Source organism: Nelusetta ayraudi, unplaced genomic scaffold (assembly GCF_046127955.1).
Source record: "Nelusetta ayraudi isolate G7.1 ecotype Tasmania unplaced genomic scaffold, CSIRO-AGI_Nayr_v1 ptg000060l, whole genome shotgun sequence".
NCBI classification, from domain to species: domain Eukaryota; kingdom Metazoa; phylum Chordata; class Actinopteri; order Tetraodontiformes; family Monacanthidae; genus Nelusetta; species Nelusetta ayraudi.
Genome location: NW_027466110.1, coordinates 6,066,699 through 6,088,444, shown reverse-complemented (window position 1 = coordinate 6,088,444; position 21,746 = coordinate 6,066,699). Strand labels below are relative to the sequence as shown.

At 46.7% G+C, this 21,746-nt stretch overlaps 1 protein-coding gene across 6 annotated transcripts in view; it reads right to left on the bottom strand.

Moving 5' to 3' along the window:
* epha3 (eph receptor A3) overlaps nucleotides 1-14,167 on the bottom strand; it is an 89,811-nt gene extending 75,644 nt beyond the window's left edge. For 4 of the 6 annotated variants that reach the window (XM_076039854.1, XM_076039856.1, XM_076039850.1 and 1 more), the window contains exons 1-2: nucleotides 13,961-14,167; nucleotides 6,313-6,398 (exon numbers count right to left, since the gene is read on the bottom strand). In XM_076039854.1, coding sequence (XP_075895969.1) covers nucleotides 6,313-6,398; nucleotides 13,961-14,093 — 219 coding nt within the window. In that variant the 5' untranslated portion in view covers nucleotides 14,094-14,167. The remainder of the gene's footprint in view (nucleotides 1-6,312; nucleotides 6,399-13,960) is intronic. The other 2 variants (XM_076039852.1, XM_076039853.1) reach the window with 1 other exon arrangement.
* Between the last annotated feature and the right edge of the window lie 7,579 nt (nucleotides 14,168-21,746).

Genomic DNA, 21,746 nt, shown 5'->3' with positions numbered 1-21,746 from the left:
AATGACGTGCAAACACGTCCGAACATTGGACGCCATCGCAGCGGAGAGACACGATCTGTCGCTGCGATCAAGAGTCGAGTGACGCCGCGCTTTGAGCGCAAAGACATCAGGGCGTAGTAATCCGCTCGGTCGCTATATGTTTATGCGTGCAGATCTGATTCGTTTCTGCGCAGACGTAGCAAATCCGTAGCCGGCGCTCCTTGGAAATGCTCGCTGGAAATATCACCGGCCAAAAGTGTGCAGGAGCGAAAATATGTGGTGAGAGCGATCCATCCAAGAATACGTGGAAAGAGATAACTCCCTGCCAAGGAGGAGCACGGGGAGGGTTTCTATTTCAGAAAGAAAAAGTCCCCTCATATACGTCTCTGTTTTCATTCTGCAACTCACTTCATCTACAGACAAGATTAATGTTGCTATGATGAGGGGCTTATTCAATTTTGCCCCTTTTCTGTTGCAGTGTTTTTCTAACCTCGACCCAGAGTGTTTCACGAGTCGAAAACCTAATTTATGGTGGGATTTGGGGTGCAAATTTAGCCTCTGGCGCCCGTACGGTAGCGCTGAACACTCCCCCACCCCCCCAGCAACATTTATTAGTATATTTTATACAGCATATAAAGCTTTTTTTCCCCCTCCGGTGGCCAAGAAAGCTTAGCAGACTGCAATGTAGGAGAAAACACTTGCAAAAGAAATGCTAACACTCGGCAAATAAATGTGACGCATTAGAGGAAAGGACTTCTGCTAGTGTTTGTTATGCACTTTCTCAAGTTGCACCTGAGCTGCGTTCACCACCGTGTCTTTATATTTCTGTTCTCACCTTTGAAAAAGTAATACCTGAAAGACAAAATGGAACCATTATGATGTATATGTATCCACGGACAGCATCAAGCAGGGGGGGTACGTTCAAACAAGAGACAACTGGCTACTAAAATTACAGGCGACCAATCAGATTTATTTTTTCTTTACTGCCAGTTGAAAAAGTTATCAACAGTTCAAGACTTCCGAACTGTGTTTACTCACAAAGTCAACTGCCAAAGTCAGTCTGGAGAAGAGCGAAAAACATCTTTTCCACGAGAAGAGCCCTCGCTGTCGTGCTTTGTACTTTTCGTGCAAAATCCACTTGCGGTAGAACCGCTGCTACTGCTGCGTCCACGCTAATCTCTTCAGCAGAGGCCATCATTTATAAACTAGCAGCCGCTTCATCTTATGGGTCTTCTTCTTGTGGTTTGTTTAATGGCAGCCTGCTTCTCGCCCATCACACCTGAACCTCCCTTGCTGCTGCTCGCTGACTCCATCAGGACTCACGAGTGGTTACGCAACGCAGACGAAAGGCTGAAAACAACCTCAGAATGAAGCGTTTCAAGATGGATGTGCGCGATTTAAATTCTCTACAGTACAACTACTCTGGATGATGGAACAAGAGGCCTGAGGGAGAGCACAAGCGTGTGTGTTCTCATAGGTATGTATGTGTGTTACACTTGCAGATGTGTTTGTGGTTGAGCGTATTTTTGCGTATGCAGACTATGTAAGCTGATGTCTGTGTGAGCTTCAAGCATTATGTCTTATCCCATTAAATAGCCTCCTTTTATGTCCACCAATATGATGCAAGCCAACTAAATCCGAAGCAACTGTTTTGATTTTTTTGCCCTTTGGAAAGGGTCTAAATGTTACCAAACACGCACTCAGTCTAAAATCAAACCCAGGTGTGCATATGTTTTGGTTTTTTTTCCGTATGTACGCATGTATTGCTTGCTATATCCTGTTCCAGGGAAAGTGACCTGACCCGATCGAGTCCCCGTCAGGGTAAACCAGAGCCGTGCAGATGTGAGGATCTCCCTCTGGAGGATGGCCTCGATTACACGGAGTTAGCTCGCTCCTTATCCCGGCGCTCAAACATGACATCACGGCCAGGAATGATCTCCTCCAACCTCCTTTCATGTGCTAAATTCCTTGGAATTTCAGTCGGTATGAATTCATATAGACTCAATATGCGGATGCAAAGTACCCATCCTTTGTGTACTGTTACTGGTACAATGACTACATTGTTTTTAATAGATTATAGATTATAGATTATATATATACATATATAAATATATATATACATATATATATATATATATATGCCACCCAATAGAAAGAAGCACTTCTGTTCAAGTTTAAAACTTATCATCAAACAATCTGATTGGACTTTTTAGGGAGGCAATATTTTTACTGAAAACATTTGCTTCCTGACAGCAGGCTCCTCAGCCATCCAAGGTAACTATTATTGTCTGAAAGTGCACGTCAGCAGCACGGATAAATACAGCTCGGGCCCCGGCGCTCGCTAACTTTTCTCTCCCTGCCCTCTAATTGATATATAACAACACTACGACTCCTCTTGACCTCTGACCCCGACCCCTGACGGCCACAGATGGGGGGACAGCAGTCTGGGGTGCGATCCCGACCCCTGCTGGCTCCTCTGATCTGTGCTGTAGGTAGGCCTGGCAGCCGAGGGGGGACAGTAAAATGGAGCGCGGTAACCCGAGCCGCCCGCGACATTACAACTATACGGTAACAGGCGCAGGGTCGGAGTCACCGAGTCAGCGCACCAGTTCAACCACTTCAAAGGGCCGCAGGTCAACAGGAGTTAACGGACCGGTATATAGGCCAGTGTAGGGTGACAATGCACTTTTATTTAGTCTTTTTCAGGAGGCGAGATTACGGGTCAGGAACCTCAAAGAATAAGCGTTGAAAATAGAAATAATGGAAGTGTTACTTAAATTAAATTTTCTTTTTTTTCTTTCTTTTATTTTCTAATTATTTTATATAAAAATGGCAGTAATTACTTATTATATTAAGTACTTTTGTTTTATGTTTTTGCACACTTTTCTTATTATATTCTATTTATTTGTGAACTAAATTGAATTATTTTTCCACCAACAGGATTCTCAAGTGGCCCTTGTGCGACAAAGTTTATATATAGTGCATTTCCAAATGGCTGAGCCGCGTCTACAGCTGGAGAGGGTCAGTCTGCTGCAGCGTCTGCAGCCTCCACAACAAGTGCGGAGCCTGCTAGGAGCGAGGGGAGCGGGGGGGGGGGTTTGTTCTCCGGAGTCACACAACAACAACTGCAGCATATCAGTCAGAGGACATTTCATCAGCCGCTCGGAACCAAAAGGAGGCCCCTCCCCTCCTCAACACCCTCTTCAGGCCTCCTGTTTTCCAGCCGCCCTGGAAGCCTCGCCTTGCTAATCCTTGACTTTGTTTTTTTGTTGTTCTTTTGTTTTCACTTTTGGCTCAAAAACAAGCAATGAAACTAAAGCCACAGGAAAATAAAGGAAACTTTGAAAAGAAAAACACAAACAACAGCTACAGTATGTTTAAAACTGTGCGTGTTATAAATTGTATGTTTGGCAGGGTATCATTTGAGACGTTCTTTGTGGCTTTTTAACTCTGGGTTTTTTGGTTTGGAAATTGTACATATTAGTATGATAGAGTGGTTTTACTATTTGTATTAGGGAGATATAATATTTCAGCTGACCCCAGCAAAATAGACAGAACTACAAAACATCCTCCCCTCCTCTCCTTACCCTGGTTTCTCCTGTTGCCACATTAATTCTCGAGTTTCAGTGACATTTCTTTCCTTTCCTCGTGTGTGTGTGTGTCCAAGTGTGTGTGTGTGTTCTTGTAAATATAGCATTGTCAGGACCAAGTCTTTAAACGCCAGAGTGAGGACATTAATGAGGAGTGACAACCTCATCATTACATTTTAAGGTTGAGGTCATAAATTTACAGGCAGGCTATAAATTGAGGTCAGGTTGAGGTCGGCACAAAGGTCCAATTAAACGCTTTGCCAAAAAAATAAAAAATGAATAGAAATCAATACAGCGAACTGAAGTCCTCACGAAAGCAGAAAGATGCGCGTGTGCGTGTATGTGTGTGTGTGTTCCTATGTGCTGACCAGGCTGGTTTCTCAGACGGGGTGTCAGCAGCAGCAGTTGGGGCACTGCAGGCTTTGGGAGCCATCGGGGGTCTGCAGCAGTCAAGGCATCAGTCTTCAAATACCATAAGCCACCTGGCACCGGGGCTAGAGATGTAATATTTTATCATGAACTAAACAACTCATGGCTCTATTTGTCTAGTAAATGTAATATTTCAATGTTTTCCAAAAGACCAAACTCCACACGCGCACTTCTGGCCAAAGCACGCGGGTGGCTGCTCTCCCCGCTGGTCCGAGTGACTTCACTTTGTACAGTATGTCCCCATTAATTCTGTTTTGTAGGCGCAGCCAGCATCTGGGGTGTTGGTTTGTTGTTCAAGAATGCTTTCAAAGTGTGCGAGAATGTAATCTTTAACACTCTTTAGTCTTGTGATGGGCTAAGCCCCCTGGACACTGCCGGGCAATCAGCCGGCCTCCTAGACAGATAGCCGTATATCTGAACGGCAGGCGCGCGCACACACACACACACACACACACACACACACACACACACACACACACACACACACACTCCCTCACTTGACAGTGTGGTTGTTGGCTCCTATAGTGAACGTCTTGGGGAGCCTAAGCTCTTAATTTGTTGTGACCGGAGCACGTTGTGTCTCTGTAGAGCCGATAGCCACAATGCGAAGGAGTTGGTGTTTGTGCGTGCGTGCTTGTGTGTGTGTGCGTGTGTGTGTGTGTGTGTGTGTGTGTGTGTGTGGGGTGGGGGAGAGAGGGAGAGAGAGAGCGAGGCAGGGCTCAGTGCCACTGCCACATTATGAGAAATCATTTGTGAGCGGCAGCCTCCCAGGGCAGGCTGCTTATCGGAGCGCAGTCAGTGGATGACGTGAGTAATTACAGATGATTCACCTTGAGGACTTGATCATCAGCAATATCTCTCCGTCATCCCCTCATCTCTCACTCGCCCGCCGCCCTCCTGCGCTCCCCTGTGTTCCTCCCTCCTCTCTCTCTCTCTCTCTCTCTCTCTCCCTCAGCTCCGTCTGGCTCGCTCGCTCTCTGGTGTTAGCCTCGTTTTAGAGTGACGCTGGCCTCTGTTCCTCAAGCGCTTTCGCTAAGTGCACGGTCACATTTCTAGTCAATGCATTTGCAGTCACTATTAATGATGTTAATGTATCCAAATGCTCAGTGCGTTTCCACAAAACAGAGCCTGTCGTACCTACAACATCTCTTGAATGATTCAAACCCTTCACTTGCCAAAACTGCAATGTTTTCCTCTGGGTTGATTTTTTTGGTGTATTTTTCTTTCAAGGAAAAACTCACTTCTGGGCCTTCTGGCTGTGCCAGCGATGTACAGTATATGGTGGAGGGAAACCAGATTTGGCAGCTCCAAGGAACAAATGACTGAATCACCTTTCGCCACGGTGCCAAGGAGCAACTCCAGCACTTCATAAAAAGGCAAAAAATAGGAGGCTTGTGGGTGTGTCTACATATGTGTCTATGAGTGTGTGTGTGTGTGTGTGTGTGTGTGTGTGTGTGTGTGTGTGTGTGTGAGAGAGAGAGAGAGAGAGAGACAGAGAGACAGAGAGAGAGAGAGAGAGAGAGAGAGCGGACCAGCCCTGAGGCACAGTAGCCTAACTAGTCAGACAAATAAACACTTGGCCTGAGCCTACTGGAGGGGCTTCGGTGGCAGTGGGATAGATGCTGATGGATGAGGAGGCTTCAGACATTTTCTGTGTGTTTGTGTGTTGCCTCAACAACATTTCTGGGGTGAAAGCTGAACAGTTCTCTAATTTTTTTTTTTTTTAATTTTTACTTTGAAAAAAGTGTCTGTCCATGAGAACTAAGCCGCAGAGTGCTGCAAAACTCCCAAAAAATGCGTCACTGTATGAGTGCATGCGGGCGCAGACTGAATGAGGTGATGCATAGTTTGCAATCGGGAACCACAAGCGATGGATTAATGAGCGAGCCCATCAAACAATGGAATTACAATGCTTGCATGCAACAGTGGTAAAACATCCACCCCTTGTTGACGCGATACTCACTGAAAAGGGCTAAGCCTGTCAGAATTAGTGTGTGTGTGGATCCTTTCGTGGCCCCCCGACCCAAAACCCTGTTTAATGCCTTAATCTTCCTGTAAACACCGGGACACACACGCACTACATTTTCTCTTAAGCATCTCCACCATATGGCCAGCTCTGAATGCTTGACCTATAACCTGAGCAACGGAATAGAATAGAATGTCCAGGAAAAAAAAAAAAAAAAGAAATGTGGGTTAATCTGCATTTGGCTCATTGGGTCGACGTCACGCAGTGAGAACGGCAGGAGTGTTGAAAATCCCCGATTCTGAATCCAAACCCTCAAATCGCCCGTTGTGAGTGTGATGCGTAGTAAACAGAGTGCGAGAGGATACTCACCCCGTGCGACGGGTAGGAAATCCATCCCAGCTCCCCTTGGCTGGCCTTGGAGTCTAACAGGTTGACTGCGGCGAGGAAGACAAAGAGAGGGGGGTTGGGGAAGGGGGGGGGTGGATTGGGGGGTACAAAAGGGGACATGTGAGTGTCTAGTCCTTGTTAGCCCCAATTAGCCATCAGCTAATCCCCAGAAGGGGCAGAATGGCTAACCTCAAGCGCTGATGATCATGACTCTATTTACTCAGCTGCCACACACACACACACACACACACACGTGTGCTCACATATCGATGCCACCCGACTGCGAGGGGCGAGCGTGGCGGCGCTGGCTGAGATATTAAACTAAGGTGGAAGCGACATTGAATAGTAATGTTTGTTTTCAAAGTAAAATGGGTTTGACCCCATGTTGACCCTCATTTTTTCCAGATCCCATAGGGATTGAACCTTCAGCAGGAAGCGGAATTGAAATTCATATCACCTGGCATGATTTATAGGCTGCGATTGGCCGCAGTGGGAGCCGAATTAATAATAATAATACAATAAAATAAAAAAGATCTGGACCGGAAAGACAATTTCATCAGGATGTTTCACGCCATGAATGTATTTGCGTCAAAGGGGAACCAGAGAGACTCGGCGTTTCATAGATGAAACGTGACAAAGGACAAACGAGACAAAGGGCTGCATTGGCGTGAAGGTGCCACCAGGCTCTGCCTGGGCCAGAGGAGTTTTGTATTTTGGAGAGATATGACTCACCTCCCCCACCGCAAGGCGCCAACGTCCTGATCAGCTGATTGTTCTGAAGATTATCCCAGCCGACTTCAATGCTGCCTGAGGTGAGCACGGCATGAATTTCACCCTCTCCCGTCAGTGAGGGAAGCCCAAATTGAAAAAAATTGCAAGTAGTAAACATGCGACGTGATTACAGTTCCGTGAATTGGCAGAGCACAATGGAACAATGGCCAATCAGGACGCAGGCTGACCGAGGGCGGACGCACAGCAAGCAGGAGACCTGCCTGCCGAGACTCTGAAGCTGCATTTGATTGGCAGTATTTTGTAAGTTAAGACCAAAAATCTGCCAAATCTGTCCTTATCTGAGTTTCTGAAACACTTTAAATCCTAAAACCCTTCTCTACGTGGGCCCCAAAAGCATTTCATGGCGCTGGTTGCTTAACTATAAACAAGCATGGGGGCCGGACTGATTCATGCGTTTAAAAAAAGGAGATGGCTACATTCATTACTAGTTCCTTTGTACTTACGCATCGCAGTGTGACCGACCGACTGTCATCAAATGCAACTGTCAGTACCCGCCGCCGTGACTCACGGCGTGTGGAATGCGGTGGCTGCCCTATTCTGCGCGGATGACCGCACCTCGGCAGCCAAACGAACAACAACACAACGACAAAAATCTTCTGTGATCAGATGGAAAAAATGGAAAAAACGTTCTCCTGAAAAATTCGCAACTACGCCCAATTTTTTGCTAGTTCCTTTGCTGTAAGGTACATTTTAGTGCTTGAAACCATGTGTGCATTCAATAGCTTGAGTCATCACATGCATGCACAGATTATAAATAGGGGCCAGAATGTAAATTCACAGAAGACAGATCAAATAATGTCGTCTGATAGAGCGATAAAGGCCCGGCGCTCCAAGGGTCTCTTCCTGTAAAGCTCGAGCGTGAAGCCTCCTTCTCATCCTGCTGAGAACACATCAGCACACAGCTCAAGACACACACACGCACACTCGGCCAAGCGAGCGCACGCAGACACACCAGAGCAAAGCAGAGCAGCAGTGCAGTCAGGCCCTGCAGCTGTAACTCTATTCACTGCGAAAATATGAGCAACGCAATCTCCCTGTATCCTCCATTCAGAGCTCCGCGAGGGCAAGAATGTACACACAGCTCCAAACACCGTTAAAGAGGGGAGGAGGGGGAGTGGAGGGGATCTGTGGGTCAGAGTGAAGCGCTGCGGGAAAAAACTATTTTAGTCAAGCAAAATTTACCCCTCGTCAGGAGTCTGAATAGAATTTGAAAAGAGGGTTGATTTTGTCGCCCCGTGAGCTAATTGTTGTTTCACACTAGAATAATTTTCTTGGAGCGCGCCGTCAGATGACTATCAGTCCGTGTGGCAAGAGCGAGAAAAAAAAATTCTCGAAAAATGAAGGTGGGGAAAAAGGGAAGACTGGCACAGGGGGAGACTTATTATCAAATTCCAGGCAGAAAAGGAGAGCAAATTGCTCACCTGAGCTTGCAGCCCCGCAAAGCCACTCAGCCGGTTGAGTGGCAGCGGGCACATTCCTATTAGGGTCTAATGAAGCTATCTGTTCATGTCAGATAATAGCAGCTCAGCATCCAGGGCCATTGCTTCCAATTTACATTTCTCAACGAGCCGAGCCCACCACTCCAATTGAGCCCAGCCGGGGAATTTGAGAGCAGAAAATTAGACGGCTCTCATATCGCAGGAGGGGGGGGGGAGAAAGAGAGAGAGAGAGAGAGAGAGAGAGAAAGCCCTCCAGTCGCACAGTTGGCGAGAAAAAAATAAAAATCTGCACTCACACGTGCATGCAAGCACGCAATGCATGCAACTTGAAGGCACACAGGAATTATGCAGAGAAAGACACATCCAAGTAAGAGTGCCAGTCTTTGGACGCACAATGTGCAAATACACGCATGCATTCCTGCACCACGCGGGAATGAAATAGGCATACAAAACATTTGCTGACAGTCTTTCTTCCTCACACACACACACACACACACACACACACACACACACACACACACGCAGAGTCAGCTAGCGTCAGCCAAGCATATAGTTCCTGCCCCATCAGGGAGTGCCTCTAAACGGGAACTGGGAGTATTAATAGCAAAGCACAGCCAGGCTGTCTGGGAGGGAGCAAAACATCACAGAGGTAGGAAACAGGTGAATCAATATATAACACATAGAGAGGAGACCACCGGCTAGCACCCAAACACGGGGAGCCGCCCTGAACAGGAGACGTTGCTGCTGCTGCTGCTGCTGCTGCTTTTTTCTTTTTTTCCTGTTCCATTCAGGGAAGTGTGAAGAGGAGGGTAGGCAACCCATTTGACTGTTATCATTATACAATAAACCCAACTAGCGCCTTCAGGAGATGAGCGGCGATAAAATGTGAACACAACATAATAATCCATAGCGTACGTGCATGTATTTTATTGTCACGATTCAAGCATAAGGTTACCGATCTTCTCCGACTTTCCAGTAACATGGTGAAGGAAACCCTGATTCTCAGCAGACGTGCTGGGATCTCCATTAAAAATGTGAAATGAGTCGAGAATGAGGAAAACAGTTTTTCTCTGTTTCAATGTTGGGGGTGACGTGGGGGGGTGGGGGGGTGAGGGGGTCAGAGTGCATCCCAGCTGGACGGACTCACAGCGTCTCCAAGCTGAAAGATATTAGAGAGGAGCAGCAGCAGCAGCAGCTACATGCTGTGTTAAGTGTCTAAACTGTGGAAGCACGGGCGGCTCCGACTCTGCAGCCCGGCTCGTGTGCAAGGCGAGGGGGGCTGGCAGGCCGCAGTGCAGGCAAAGTAAGGCGACTTGTGTCTGTGTTAAAGGGTGAAGTGTTCACCTCCCATTATGAATAATTTAAGCGCAGAGTCGCTCTGTCTGATGTTGCTGCTGCTGCTGCTGCTGCTGCTGCTGCTGCCGCTCGCCCAACCCTTTCTGCCCCCATTCCTCCTGTCTTCCCTTTTATTTCTTTCCCGTTCCCTTCCTCCCCTCTTCATCGCTCGGTGCCACCGAACGCCTGGCGTTGGTATACCTCAGACTCACTCTCACGTAAAGCCAAGCAGCAACTCCTCAGCAGTATAGTCTGAGAGAGTGAAGATGCCACCGGCCTGCTCGGCTCCATGTCAGCCCAATAACACACACACACACACAAACACACAATTCTATATCCATATAAATATACATATGCAGTCCACAGTGTATATGTGAGGGCAGGTTTGGAAGCCTTGGTTTTTGTTGTTTCGAGGACGGGCATGTGTAAGCACTTTTTTCCAGCAGCGCCTCTGAGAGGTGCCATCGCTCACAACACGCCCCTGCGTCCCAGCGGGGCTTCCGCGACGGGCTCTGCGGGCCAAAGGCTCCCAACAGCCGGCTAAAAATACCCGAGGTCCCCGCGACGCCTCGCAGCGGACCGGGATGACACCGTGGGGCGAAAGGGGCAAAACAAAAAAAAAAAATAATCACAAAATAATTAAAATATAAAAATAACACCGCGAAAACAAAGTCGCAACTTTTTAGTGAAATAAATAATGAAGCGACGACTTATAAGATATTAATATATGGGCTATATTTTCCGATCTACATTTTTTTAAAACTTTACCCGAAAGTTTTGAGCATTTCTTTTTTTTCAAGTTGCTGTTTACAACTTCATATTTTATTTTATTTTTTTCATATATTTTAAAAAATAAGTTAACATATACTTATAAAAATAAATATAAAATAAATATACATAAATTTAGTGCGGCACTTTTCCGGGTTAGTGACTGGGTTTAAGAATACGATATACGAGATTTGTGTGAATAATAAAACGGCCAAAAACAAAAACAAACAAACAAACAAAAAAAATCACTAAAGTTTTTCATCGTCCCATCCGAAGTTCGACAGGGTTTTATTTTCCTGCCCGTGCCGAGGAGGCTCCGTGAGTGCTCACTTTCAGCGGGGCCTCCCGTTCATTTCCCAAACGCCACGATGTGAGTGAGCTCTGTGACGGAGCACAACACCAACCAGGTCTAAACGTTACCGACGAGCAATTTTAGAAGGGGTTTAAACACCGGATCTAGAGCTGAACTGCAGCCTGACGCTGCCCAAAACCAAAGCCGGGATAAATATTTATCCTAGGATAGTGTGAGCAGAACAGGTCCCGGTGCTCGGGTTAAAAAAAAAAAAAAAAAGAAAATCGAATAAATTACGTCTAATTTTGTGGTTGGCCAGGTTTGGGGCTAAAACCGTCTGGAGTGGCGTTAGCTACGAGTCTGTTCTTGTTTGATTTTTTTTTTTTTTCTTCTTCTTCTTCTTCTTTTTCTCTCTCTCCCGGACAGCTAAAATTGCAGCTGCCACTGTTATATTCACTTTATAACACATTGTGAAAACAGGGCTCGGCCACTCATCAGTTGAAAGTCTACAATTTCAAATTCTCTCCGGATCTCAACTTGAAGCCCCTTCACTGATGACTGGATGGATGTGCGCTTTGACGCACAGATGTGCGCTTTGACGAGTTTCGCCGTCGTGTTTTGCGCCACAGCGACCTGAACTCGTGTGTGAGTTCTTTACATGCGCAGGCAGCTCGATACTGACACACTCTGGCAGATTTATGTCTCTGGGAAGTGGATTTAATTGACCACATTTTTTTTCTCTTTTATCTTATGTTTACATTATTTGATAATAAACTGCAATTTTGGCCATTTCTGTAAATTCCTTCCGCTTGCATTTCTCTTCTCCTTTCGTCTTTTGCTCACCAAGCAAACACGCTTACACCAAGTAGCATCCCCTCAACGAACACACACACACACACACACACACACACACACACACACACACACACACACACACACGTTTTGCACGGCACTGTGTCATTATTTTGTAACAAACAAAAAATCACAATCATGCCCCTAGAAATAGCAGCAATTCTTCACTTGGCGTCAACAATATTTTATTTCCCCTTTAATTATTTTCATGTGAACTTCAATTTATTATTTTTGTCTCTATTTTTTTTTTTTTTTTTTAAAACACTGAACATGTTACTCGGCTCAGCCGAGGCCAAGTTAAATCCTCACATGGGAGCAGCTGCCTGGCGTAAAACGAGGCGAAACTTTAGAAAAACCCTAAGATAAATAACCGCCATTCAATTCCACACGCAGAAAAAAATAATCTACAGCGTTACTAAATATATATATATACAAGTAAATACACGTATGTCCAGTCACAAAACTTGTTGAAGGAGTGATTACACAACAGCCCCACAAATGTCGATCTGGATTAAAAACGGAAACGAGGCGATCGATAGATAATTTGGTGCTACTTTCCGGGTGACGGTTGTTTCTATTAAATAACACCGCAGCCAACAGTTTCCCAACACCAGCAGGCCTACAGTCCACTGTTTATCGCAGCACTGACTGGGGGGGACTGGGGAGACGCACTTTTCACACTTTTATTGTGCCCATCTTTGGGCATCGTACCACCAGCAGCAGAAGCTCAGATGGATCTCCTGCTGCTGCTGCTGCTCCCTCCTTTTAATGAGCTGAATGGCAAGAAGCTTAAAAGTTTAAACCCACTCCGATCGATCTTTGACACGATGCCCATACACTAACTAACCAACTCACTGACTAACTAAGAGCGTCAGACAACCATAAGTTTATTCATCCGGACCGTGACTGACTGCTCGGTGATGAGGGAGTTGGTGCTGGTGGTGGAGGTGGTGGAGGGAGGGGGGTGAGGGGGGTGGGGGGGCAGTTAATGCTGATCCGTGTCCCGTTAGACAGTGTGACCCAGATCCTCCTCCACCAAATGTATTTCAGCAGCCCTGTGGGCAGTTTTAACCTTCACGCAGCTCTTCCAGCGCGCGGAGAGCCTATTTCTCTCTCTCTCTCGCGCTCTCTCCCCCCGCTGCTAAACCAACTCAGACGGGCGACACGTCAGTGGCACGAGGGGGCGAGGTGGCACCTTTCCGGGTCTTTCTTGCGGGTGTTGAATGAATGAATAATAATGAAATTAGACGCGGGGTGCCAGACATGTTTCATGAGTTTTCGGATGGGGAGAAAGACGAGGGAGGAGGGAGATTTAAAACAAAAAACAAAAAAAAAAGTGAGCGGTGCGTGTACGGCCATCACAAAACAACCTTCCCTTCTTCCCTTCTTCCCTTCTTCCCCTGCGCTGTGTGGAAGGTCAGAATCGTGTGTCAGCTGAACACAGAGAGCCTCTATCGACTCGCTGGCTGCAGTCAGTCAGTCAGCTGTGTGGCGCGGACGGAACCAGGTCAGGAGCACACAACAGGAGACACGCCACGCCATCGCGCTCATCCTCTCTTTACTGTGCTCCGCTTTGAACAGGCAGCAACCGTGATGCCAAACCGGGGCGTCTACACACCCCCCCACCCCCCTTAAATAAAATCGGATTCCCGGGGATGAGTCTCATGAAGTCCAGTCTTCTTCTTCTTCTTCTTCTTCTTCTTTTACTGTCAAACTCAGCGGCGGGCTGTTTTTGGGGGGAGCTCGTGGCGACTTACATCATTAGACTCAACTGTTAACAGCCGCGCGAGGTTCGCGAGGTTTCTAGCCCCGCGAGCTACACCTCGCCTCGTCCGTCTGGGGCGCCTTGCACCTTCAACTTTGACGGCGCGTGCTCTTGTCAGTGGCGGCAACGGCGCTCCACGAGCCACGGGCGCGCGCCGTGTTTAAATTAAAATGACATGAATGGAAAATGTGACAGTCCGGGACGAGCATCCAGCGCCGGGCACACGCACACGCACGTACACACACAGTGAACTGAAGCGCACATAATACATGCCCCCGCTGTGTGTGTGTGTGTGTGTGTGTGTGTGTGTGTGTGTGTGTGTGTGTGTGTGTGTGTGAGAGAGAGAGAGAGAGAGAGTTCGCCTACCTTCATTGGGGGGGTAGACGATGGCGGAGGCGGGAATGAGGCAGGACAGCAGCAACAAGAAGAAGAAGAAGAAGACGAAGAAGAAGAAACGGGACGAGATGAGTGTTCGCAGTGATCGCGCATTGCAATCCATGGCGGCGGATCAGAGGTACATAACTCCATGAAGCCACTGACTGATCTGAGAGCGTCTCCTCGCCACTCAGCGTTTCCCCCCACCTCTCTCTCTCTCTCCCCCTAGTGCTCCGTCTCTCGCTCCCCCTACCCCTCCCCTCTTCCCCCCCACTCTCCGGATGGAGCCGTTTTCCGCAGGGTCCTACAGAGTCCCACTCTTCGTCTGACAGGGGCGACACGCTAAAGTTCACCACAGGTCAGATCGTAACAACTTCTCGGCGTGGTGGGAGACGTCGTCGAAGGAGGAGATTTTTTTTTTTTTTCCCCCATTGAAAATAAATAAATAAAAGATACATAAGAGTTGACAAAATCCTTTGACCCACAATTATAACACAATAATTCATCCATCCATTTTTTTTTTCAGGTCTCCTTCTGTCTTGAAACTCCAAGTCGATTCAACGTTAATTAGAGAAACACATATACTTGACATCAAGAACATTTCCTCAGATCACTTTGATCTAAATTGCAAACGCAGCACTGTGGGCAGAGTGTTAGTCTGTTATACTGGGGAGCCTGTGGGAAAGTCCTCGAGAGGACCTGGCGTTCTGGATGCGGCAGGCAGTCAGATTTTATTTAGGGATGTATCGTTGGAGCAGTTTCTTGGTTTACGACAAAAGAGCTGGGAGACTTATGGGTGCTGTCATTTCTAAGGAGGAGTTTGGAATGGTCAGTCCGAACGTATGTTTTAATCTTATTTTGAGACTAACAATGAAATCAAAGAAAAGGAAGGCAGTTAAGTAGAAAGAAAGATCAGGGACAATGCAAAATATTTTATTCATTTATTTTTTGTCCAAAAAACAATTGTGTCAAGTAATGTTATATTAACCTTAATCAAAACAAGATGAAACAACTGTGTCGCTCAGACCCTTGACAGAGTTCTAAAGGTGAGCTTTTTATTCCAAATTCTTATGAGGGATCTTGTCCACCGGCTCTACCGTCGGTGCATTTTACGGCAGGGGGTCGCAGGGCCTCCCTGCCTCCCCCCTGCTCAACAGTGCTTGATCTGCACTGAAAGGCTGGCAGCTCGCTGAGACACCAGCTGTTGTGGTCGAGGGTCGGGGAGACGAGTGTTCGGGGAAAGGGTCAGACGTATGGGAAGAGTTAAAGGCCACGGTGCGCGGCACAAGCCAACAGCCATAGATTTATAGATACATTGCAAAAAAAAAAAAAAAAAAATCCTTTCCTGTGCACATTCCGAGAGTGTAACTGAACACAGACGTACTGTAACAGAATGTGTCACTGAAAAATATTAAATGAATTGCACCTTTATTACATGATGCTGAATTTTCTCCGTGGGAAAATTTGGATTTTTTTTTTTTTTTCTGTCCAATGTATGAATAGTAGATGCTAAACAGACACTGAGTGGCACCTTATTTTTATACATATAAAAAAGAATAATGTTGCAGCCCCTTTGCAAGAATCTAATTAACTTCTTAATTAACTATCTTGTATTCAAAAAATGCAGAATTAAAAAAATGTTGGTGATACACAGCAGGTGAAAAATGTGGGATGTCAATTCACCTACTGCAACAATTACAAGTGACTTTTTCTTCCTCTTGTTTCCTGTAAATTCTCTCACTTTCTATTTGTTTAATGCTATTCAAAAACAAGCTGCAGCATTTTTACAAGCCCTTCACTGCAAATGCTTTATTGCGAATGACTCAATCGCCAACTCAGAACAGAGTTCCGACTCTTAGTGATTTACACCATTTATATTGTCTATTGCCACAGCAAAAAGAGTGATGCCCAGAGGAATTCGTCCACATTATTAAGTGGCGCTGGCATGTGGATTTACAGCAGGGTTTAGGCGCGCCAGCCTTCGTCATACATCTTCTACATCCCACTAATTCACTTATTACACAGTGGGAGAGATTAATATGAGAGACTCCGTGACTAACAATCAATTCAATGACTGCTAGTTCCGGGCTCATAGTTGAAATATGCAAGGGTGTGGTTTAAGCAGAGAGCCCTGTGAGCAAAACAGCCACATTTATTTCCAATTTAATTGTTATTTTTAAGAGCTTAATATGTGGGAAATTTTAAACAGTTAAATTTAATGTTGTAAAAGCAAAGGAAAGCATTTTAAATTACGAACACTATTTGAATAATATATTACTTAAAGGCCCGGTGCGGAACATGAACATAAAAGGCAATAAATAAAATTACATTTGTGTGTTTTGAGTTCGGCAAAGTCATCAAAAAGAAATAATTGTTTAGTTTTCCTTTGCTCGTAATCAGCATTTATATTGACATTAACAGTGAGTCCAAAAGGCCGTACTGCCAGAACGTGAACTGACTCTTGGTATTGTGATTCTTAACATCACGGCTCAAACATGAAATGCATGCGATCAAGCGGGAGATCAGAAAACAGGTTAACACTGATTGCAGTGCGCTCTCTGACCATTAGATGCCACTAAATTTTACACATTAGGCCTTTAAAAACTTTTTTTTTCTCCCCTCAATACTGTAGTGAATGAAAGTCGGTCAAGTGAAGGAAAGACTCGGCGCTCGATAGTGCTGAAGTGAAAGATATCGTCGAGTATCACGCAAACAAACACAATCACAGGCAACAACATTGTCATTGCCGCAGTTTTTATCGCCATCGCTGTTGCTTTCGGTCAATAAAGCCCGGAGACTAATTGTTGGGAATCTGTTTCTGATTGCGGCCGATCGGAAAAAATGCTGCGGGTCCCTCCCGTCCGCGGCTCCAGCCCATCGAGCGAGCGTTTGTCCATTCTTGAACTCCTGCCAGCGGAACAATCCGGCATGGGATGGAGGAAAATATTGATTCACAGCCACAACTGTGAGCCGTGATGTGTCCCGCATGCCACCGCGCTGCAAACTCACAGGGGCCAGATGTGAATGGGGAGCATCGTGTGTAGCCGCCAGTGTCCTGGCCCTGCAACACGCTGACACACAAACAAATAAAGCCGTCACCTGACTTTGCTTTGCCTGCCGCTTTTACCGTCGTCTTTTTCTTTCTCTCCCTCGCTCGCTCGCTCGGACGGCACATTCCTCCGTGCTCGCTGTGTGCAGCGGGACGAGAAAGCAGCAGGCTGCTGGCATGTAACACAATCCCCGCACACCAAACATCATGCCGGGGACGTTTACTGGGCCGTGCCAGAACCACCACCACTACTCCTCACTCTCAGTCCCTCTGCCTTTTTATTGTTTTGTTGCAGAGCAACATGGGACTCTAAATCTGTTGACAATTTCAACAGCCCACTTAATGTTCTCCTAAAAGTGTGGAGAAAGTGTTGTTTTTTTTGTTTTTTTACCTTCACCCCGCCTTTGTCGTACTCATGTGCCTGGTTTAAAATTGTGTCTGCAACATGTTTTATGGCTACGTTCTGGAAATAAAAGTGTGTTTTATTTTGCCCTGGGACCATACACTTAAACGAGGCAGTCCTACACAGCCTGTGCTTTGTACCGTTTACTACACATAAGGAACATAACTACAAAATGAAAAAAATAAATAAATAAATGAAAAGCACTTAACAACAACAGCGTTGTCAAAACAGTCCACAGTGCAGTGTTTATTGTCATCACATTGAAGAACTAAACAAAAAAAGATAAATATTCTGCAAGTTCACGTAGCCACTCAGCCCCCACCTGCCACACTAGATTTATATGAGTGCAAAGGATGATGGGAACACATGGGCCAATCGTGGCTGTAGTCCCCCCCCCGCACTGCTTCACTGCACGACACAAACAACACTGACACGCTTCTCCCATAGTAACACAAGTCAGCGGTACCTTCACATCCAGACTCATCTACTTCCAATTTCCTCCCATGTATTCTTGTGTAAAGAGAAGAAAGAATTCCGATTTCTGTACTTTGCACTAAGTCAGATCCAGTTTCACTTTGAAAGCTTGTGCCCTACTCACAGCTTTTTAATGTCATTTCAAAAATATGCGTCCTTGGAGGCTTTATCTCAAAAACTGAAGAAGGAGAAGAAGGAGTGTTTCTCAGCTTCCTAACCCATGATTAACTGGGTCACAGCCAATGTGGTGAACTCTCCTTCTCACCCTCGGCGAGGCAGCTCCGGTCGGACTGACGATCCTGCCCTGAGCAGCTCCCCCGGGACAGAACTAAATCTCTTTCCCACTCTCTAATTCCACTTTCAGCCACAGTCATGTCCCATCAAGGGGTAAGAATGACAGAAGTAGATTCATTTTGCTAAACAGGCAGCCGGGATTATTGCCCATTGTCAAGGAGAGCTCCCCCTCCAAACTGTCAACCCGTGAAAAGAGCTGGAAAATAAAAGTCGCCGCCCCCGTCAGCGCGCCCTTCGTTGCGCCGCCATTTCCCATGACTTGTGGTTTACATTGTTTTCTCGCAGGCTTGTTTCTGTTATGGCAGAAACATTGGTCAAATCTGTTCACACTCGCCATCCGTGTGAGTGACACTCGTCTAAGCAGTTAGCCGTGCTGCTCTCCCAGAGAAGAAGCGACGTGTCGGAACAGAAACTGAGTCGAATCCAGTGCTCAGGGTATTTAGGGGGGATCAAGATGTTGAGACTGTGTGAGACAGCGTCGCAAGCGCTGTGTGCAAAGTAGTTAGGAAAGTTTTTCCGCTCACTAGGAATCTTGCGCTGGCCTCGCCAAGGTGTAGGTTACATTTTAACCAGAGCGCTGCAGCCAAACGCGTCCAAACCGCATCCATTCCAAAATCCAAAGCAAGTATGTGACTCTTGTGGTGCCAAAACTGAATTATGACAAAAGCTGGATCGCTGCTTTTTAAAAACCTCTTTCTGTCTGTCTAGCAGAAAACAGTGGAGTGAAGGGAATAATAAGGCGACGTTTAGCAGCTCGGGAAACCAAAAAGACAGAGAGTAAAATTGCAGGAATGCCACATTGGTAAGCAACTGACAGGATCACATGACCCAACAGCGTTTTGCACAGCAAAGACATGAAACGGAAGGTTTTGTTTACAGAAAACGTTGCTTTCATCGCGTTATCTTGTGGCGTTGGTGGGTAATTGCTAAAGTGTTCCTTGTTTCACAAATGACAGTGACCACAACAAGGGGAAGAAATGAAACACCGACAGTAGCTGGAACTTGTGACGGTGACGCTGCATTTGTTCTTTGTCTGTCCTTCTGTCTGTCTGTGGCGGATGTGAGTCACTGCAACCAGTCAGTGCGGAGTCATCCAGATGGAAGACGCACTTTCCGAACAAGACTTTCTCTCCCTGGGAAAGGCTGACCTGAGCAGGAGAACTGCTCATAGGTTTACACAGAGCTTTGACTGGCGCAGCGGCTCGACCTGACGTGAATGCTGCTGGTTATTCCTTGAAACAGAAACGCAACACAACGGCGTTCCGCCTGCGTGCCGGGGGGCCGGGGAGGGCCAGGATGGCTGGGATGGGGGGGGGGGTTCGGTCGGTGGTGGTTGGTGGAGAAATTCCCCACGAATCAAAACAGGCAGACATGACGGTTTATTTACTTGAAGACAGCTAAACAAGGCTAAACCGTAGCAGCTGGTAATTAGAGGGGGAGAGGAAACAACATTGGGTCTCCTTGATGGCGTTGAGGTTTCGTCGCAAGAGAGACAAGAGACAAAGAAGCCAAAGAGTCGGCGGAGGACGGCAAACCAGTCCTCCCTTCGCCCCCCCCCCCCCGGGTTTCTGGCTCTGTCTGTCACACACGGTCTGAAAGCACAGAACCCGTTTCAGAAGATTTGGTTTTCGACGGGCGATAACACACACGACGACACATTTAGCCAGAGATTTAGGAGGAAAAAAATCCTGTGGTAGTGTTTTCCTGTTTTTTTTATGTATAGTTTCCGCTGCTTGATACCGGATATGACAGTCTGCGCCATTTAAAGTTTGAAGCTTGTGATAATTGTTCTCTCACTTCCACTTGTGGTTTGTCACCATGTGTGGAGCTGTTAAAAAATAAATGAAACTTTACTTCTAAATACCAGCAGAATGGAGGACTGCATTTCATGGTTTACCATCTCACCAGCTCATCACTGGCACATCGTGCTGGCAGAGATAATGGTCCGCAGTGAACGAGGACGTCGTCTCCTTTCAGAGACGTCCATCACAGGATCTGCTCTCATCAATCTTTGAGAGACCCCCACCACCCTGCCCCATTTTGCTCCCTCTGCTGTCGGCCCTGCCAGTATTGTCCTGGATACTGTTCCTCCTCCATCTGCTGTAGGATTAGATTCACACAACACTCAGGTTTTTGCACAGTGCGTGCCAAAAAAAAGACCCTGGCTGCACTGCACATATGTTTCACAACAACAAGGGAGCGGCGCTGCGATGGTTCTGAAGTCGACAAGGCCTCCACACACACAGCAGGGTACATTTGAGATGGGGTAAGTAAGAATTTGCTGCTTTCCACCGAAGCCTTTTAATGCGTATGAGTAGTGCGTTAGAAAATTTATGGAGAGAGCAAATTTAACAATTGCAAAAAAAAAGTGCCTCTGATTCAAGTTCACGGTCACTTAAATCCTCCTTACCCCCCTCTTCTGATGCGTGCTGTGAACTTCAGCGAGTCGTCTTCACCAAGTCAACATAGTAGAAATGCCACGGGTTGGGCTGATTAGCAGCTTGTGTTAACCAGCGGAGGAACATTTTACCTATTGAAGGTACTGGAGGTGGCCCGGTGAGTGTTAGTTCACCTGCTGCAGATGCAGGTTTGTGTGCGTGCACGTACGTACCTGCGGGCTCTGCCGTGCTCGGCTGAGCTTGTTGCAGCCGATTTGTATTTTCGTCAGTCGGGCTGTTGCCACACGGTTGCAGAGTCGTTTTCTAAAATATTCAGAGGAGTAAAGCACCTTAATTATACAGATGATGGAGGACGGGCCCTGAGGTAGTGTACGCTAGTGTGTATGTGTGAGTGTGCGTGCAACAGAGAGGGTGTCAGTATCACACAGCTTCTCTAACAGCATCTAATTGGCCCATGGCTTTGCAACTCTCTCACTCTCATTGGGCGCCTCTGTTTTGTCTAGACTGACTGTTGCTACACTTTTCCTGGAGACGTGCACAGGGTCAGAGTCTGAATTTATTTTATTTTTTTGCAGACATGGAAGTCGCATGCACGCAAACACCATGAGCACGCGGACCGGTGTTTGCAAGCCGCGGCACGTTCGCAGGGAAGTGTGCTGCCGAACTGAGACAGACTTGTGCGTTCGCCCCTGCAGCAGCAGGAACAGGAAGGCGAGACAAAACAAGAGGCACCGTGGAGTCAGGAAGCGAGTGCGTACACACACACACACACACACGTTCGCACACTCACACACACAAACAAACCTGTTGCCTGCTTCCTGCCCTAGCTACTAAATGGAAGGTTCCTTTTCCATTAATCACGGCTGTCGGGTCTGGTCACCTGAGCAAAATACAGTTCAGCGCCTCCAAGCGAGTCGCAGTCGGAGCAGCGAGTGAGAATGAGCAGCTGCGCGCAAGGGTACTAATTATCTCATATTTTCGGTGTTCTCTTCCACACCTTGTCATTAAATCGCACTTTCGGCCTACACGCCGAACCTTTTTTTTTCCCGCCGCCGCGCATAATTGATTTATTTGCCGAGGAATACGCGTGGGGCTTCAGCGCAGAGCCGCAACAGCACAGATACAAAGCGCGAGGATTAATGTGCCGTGTTGACGAAG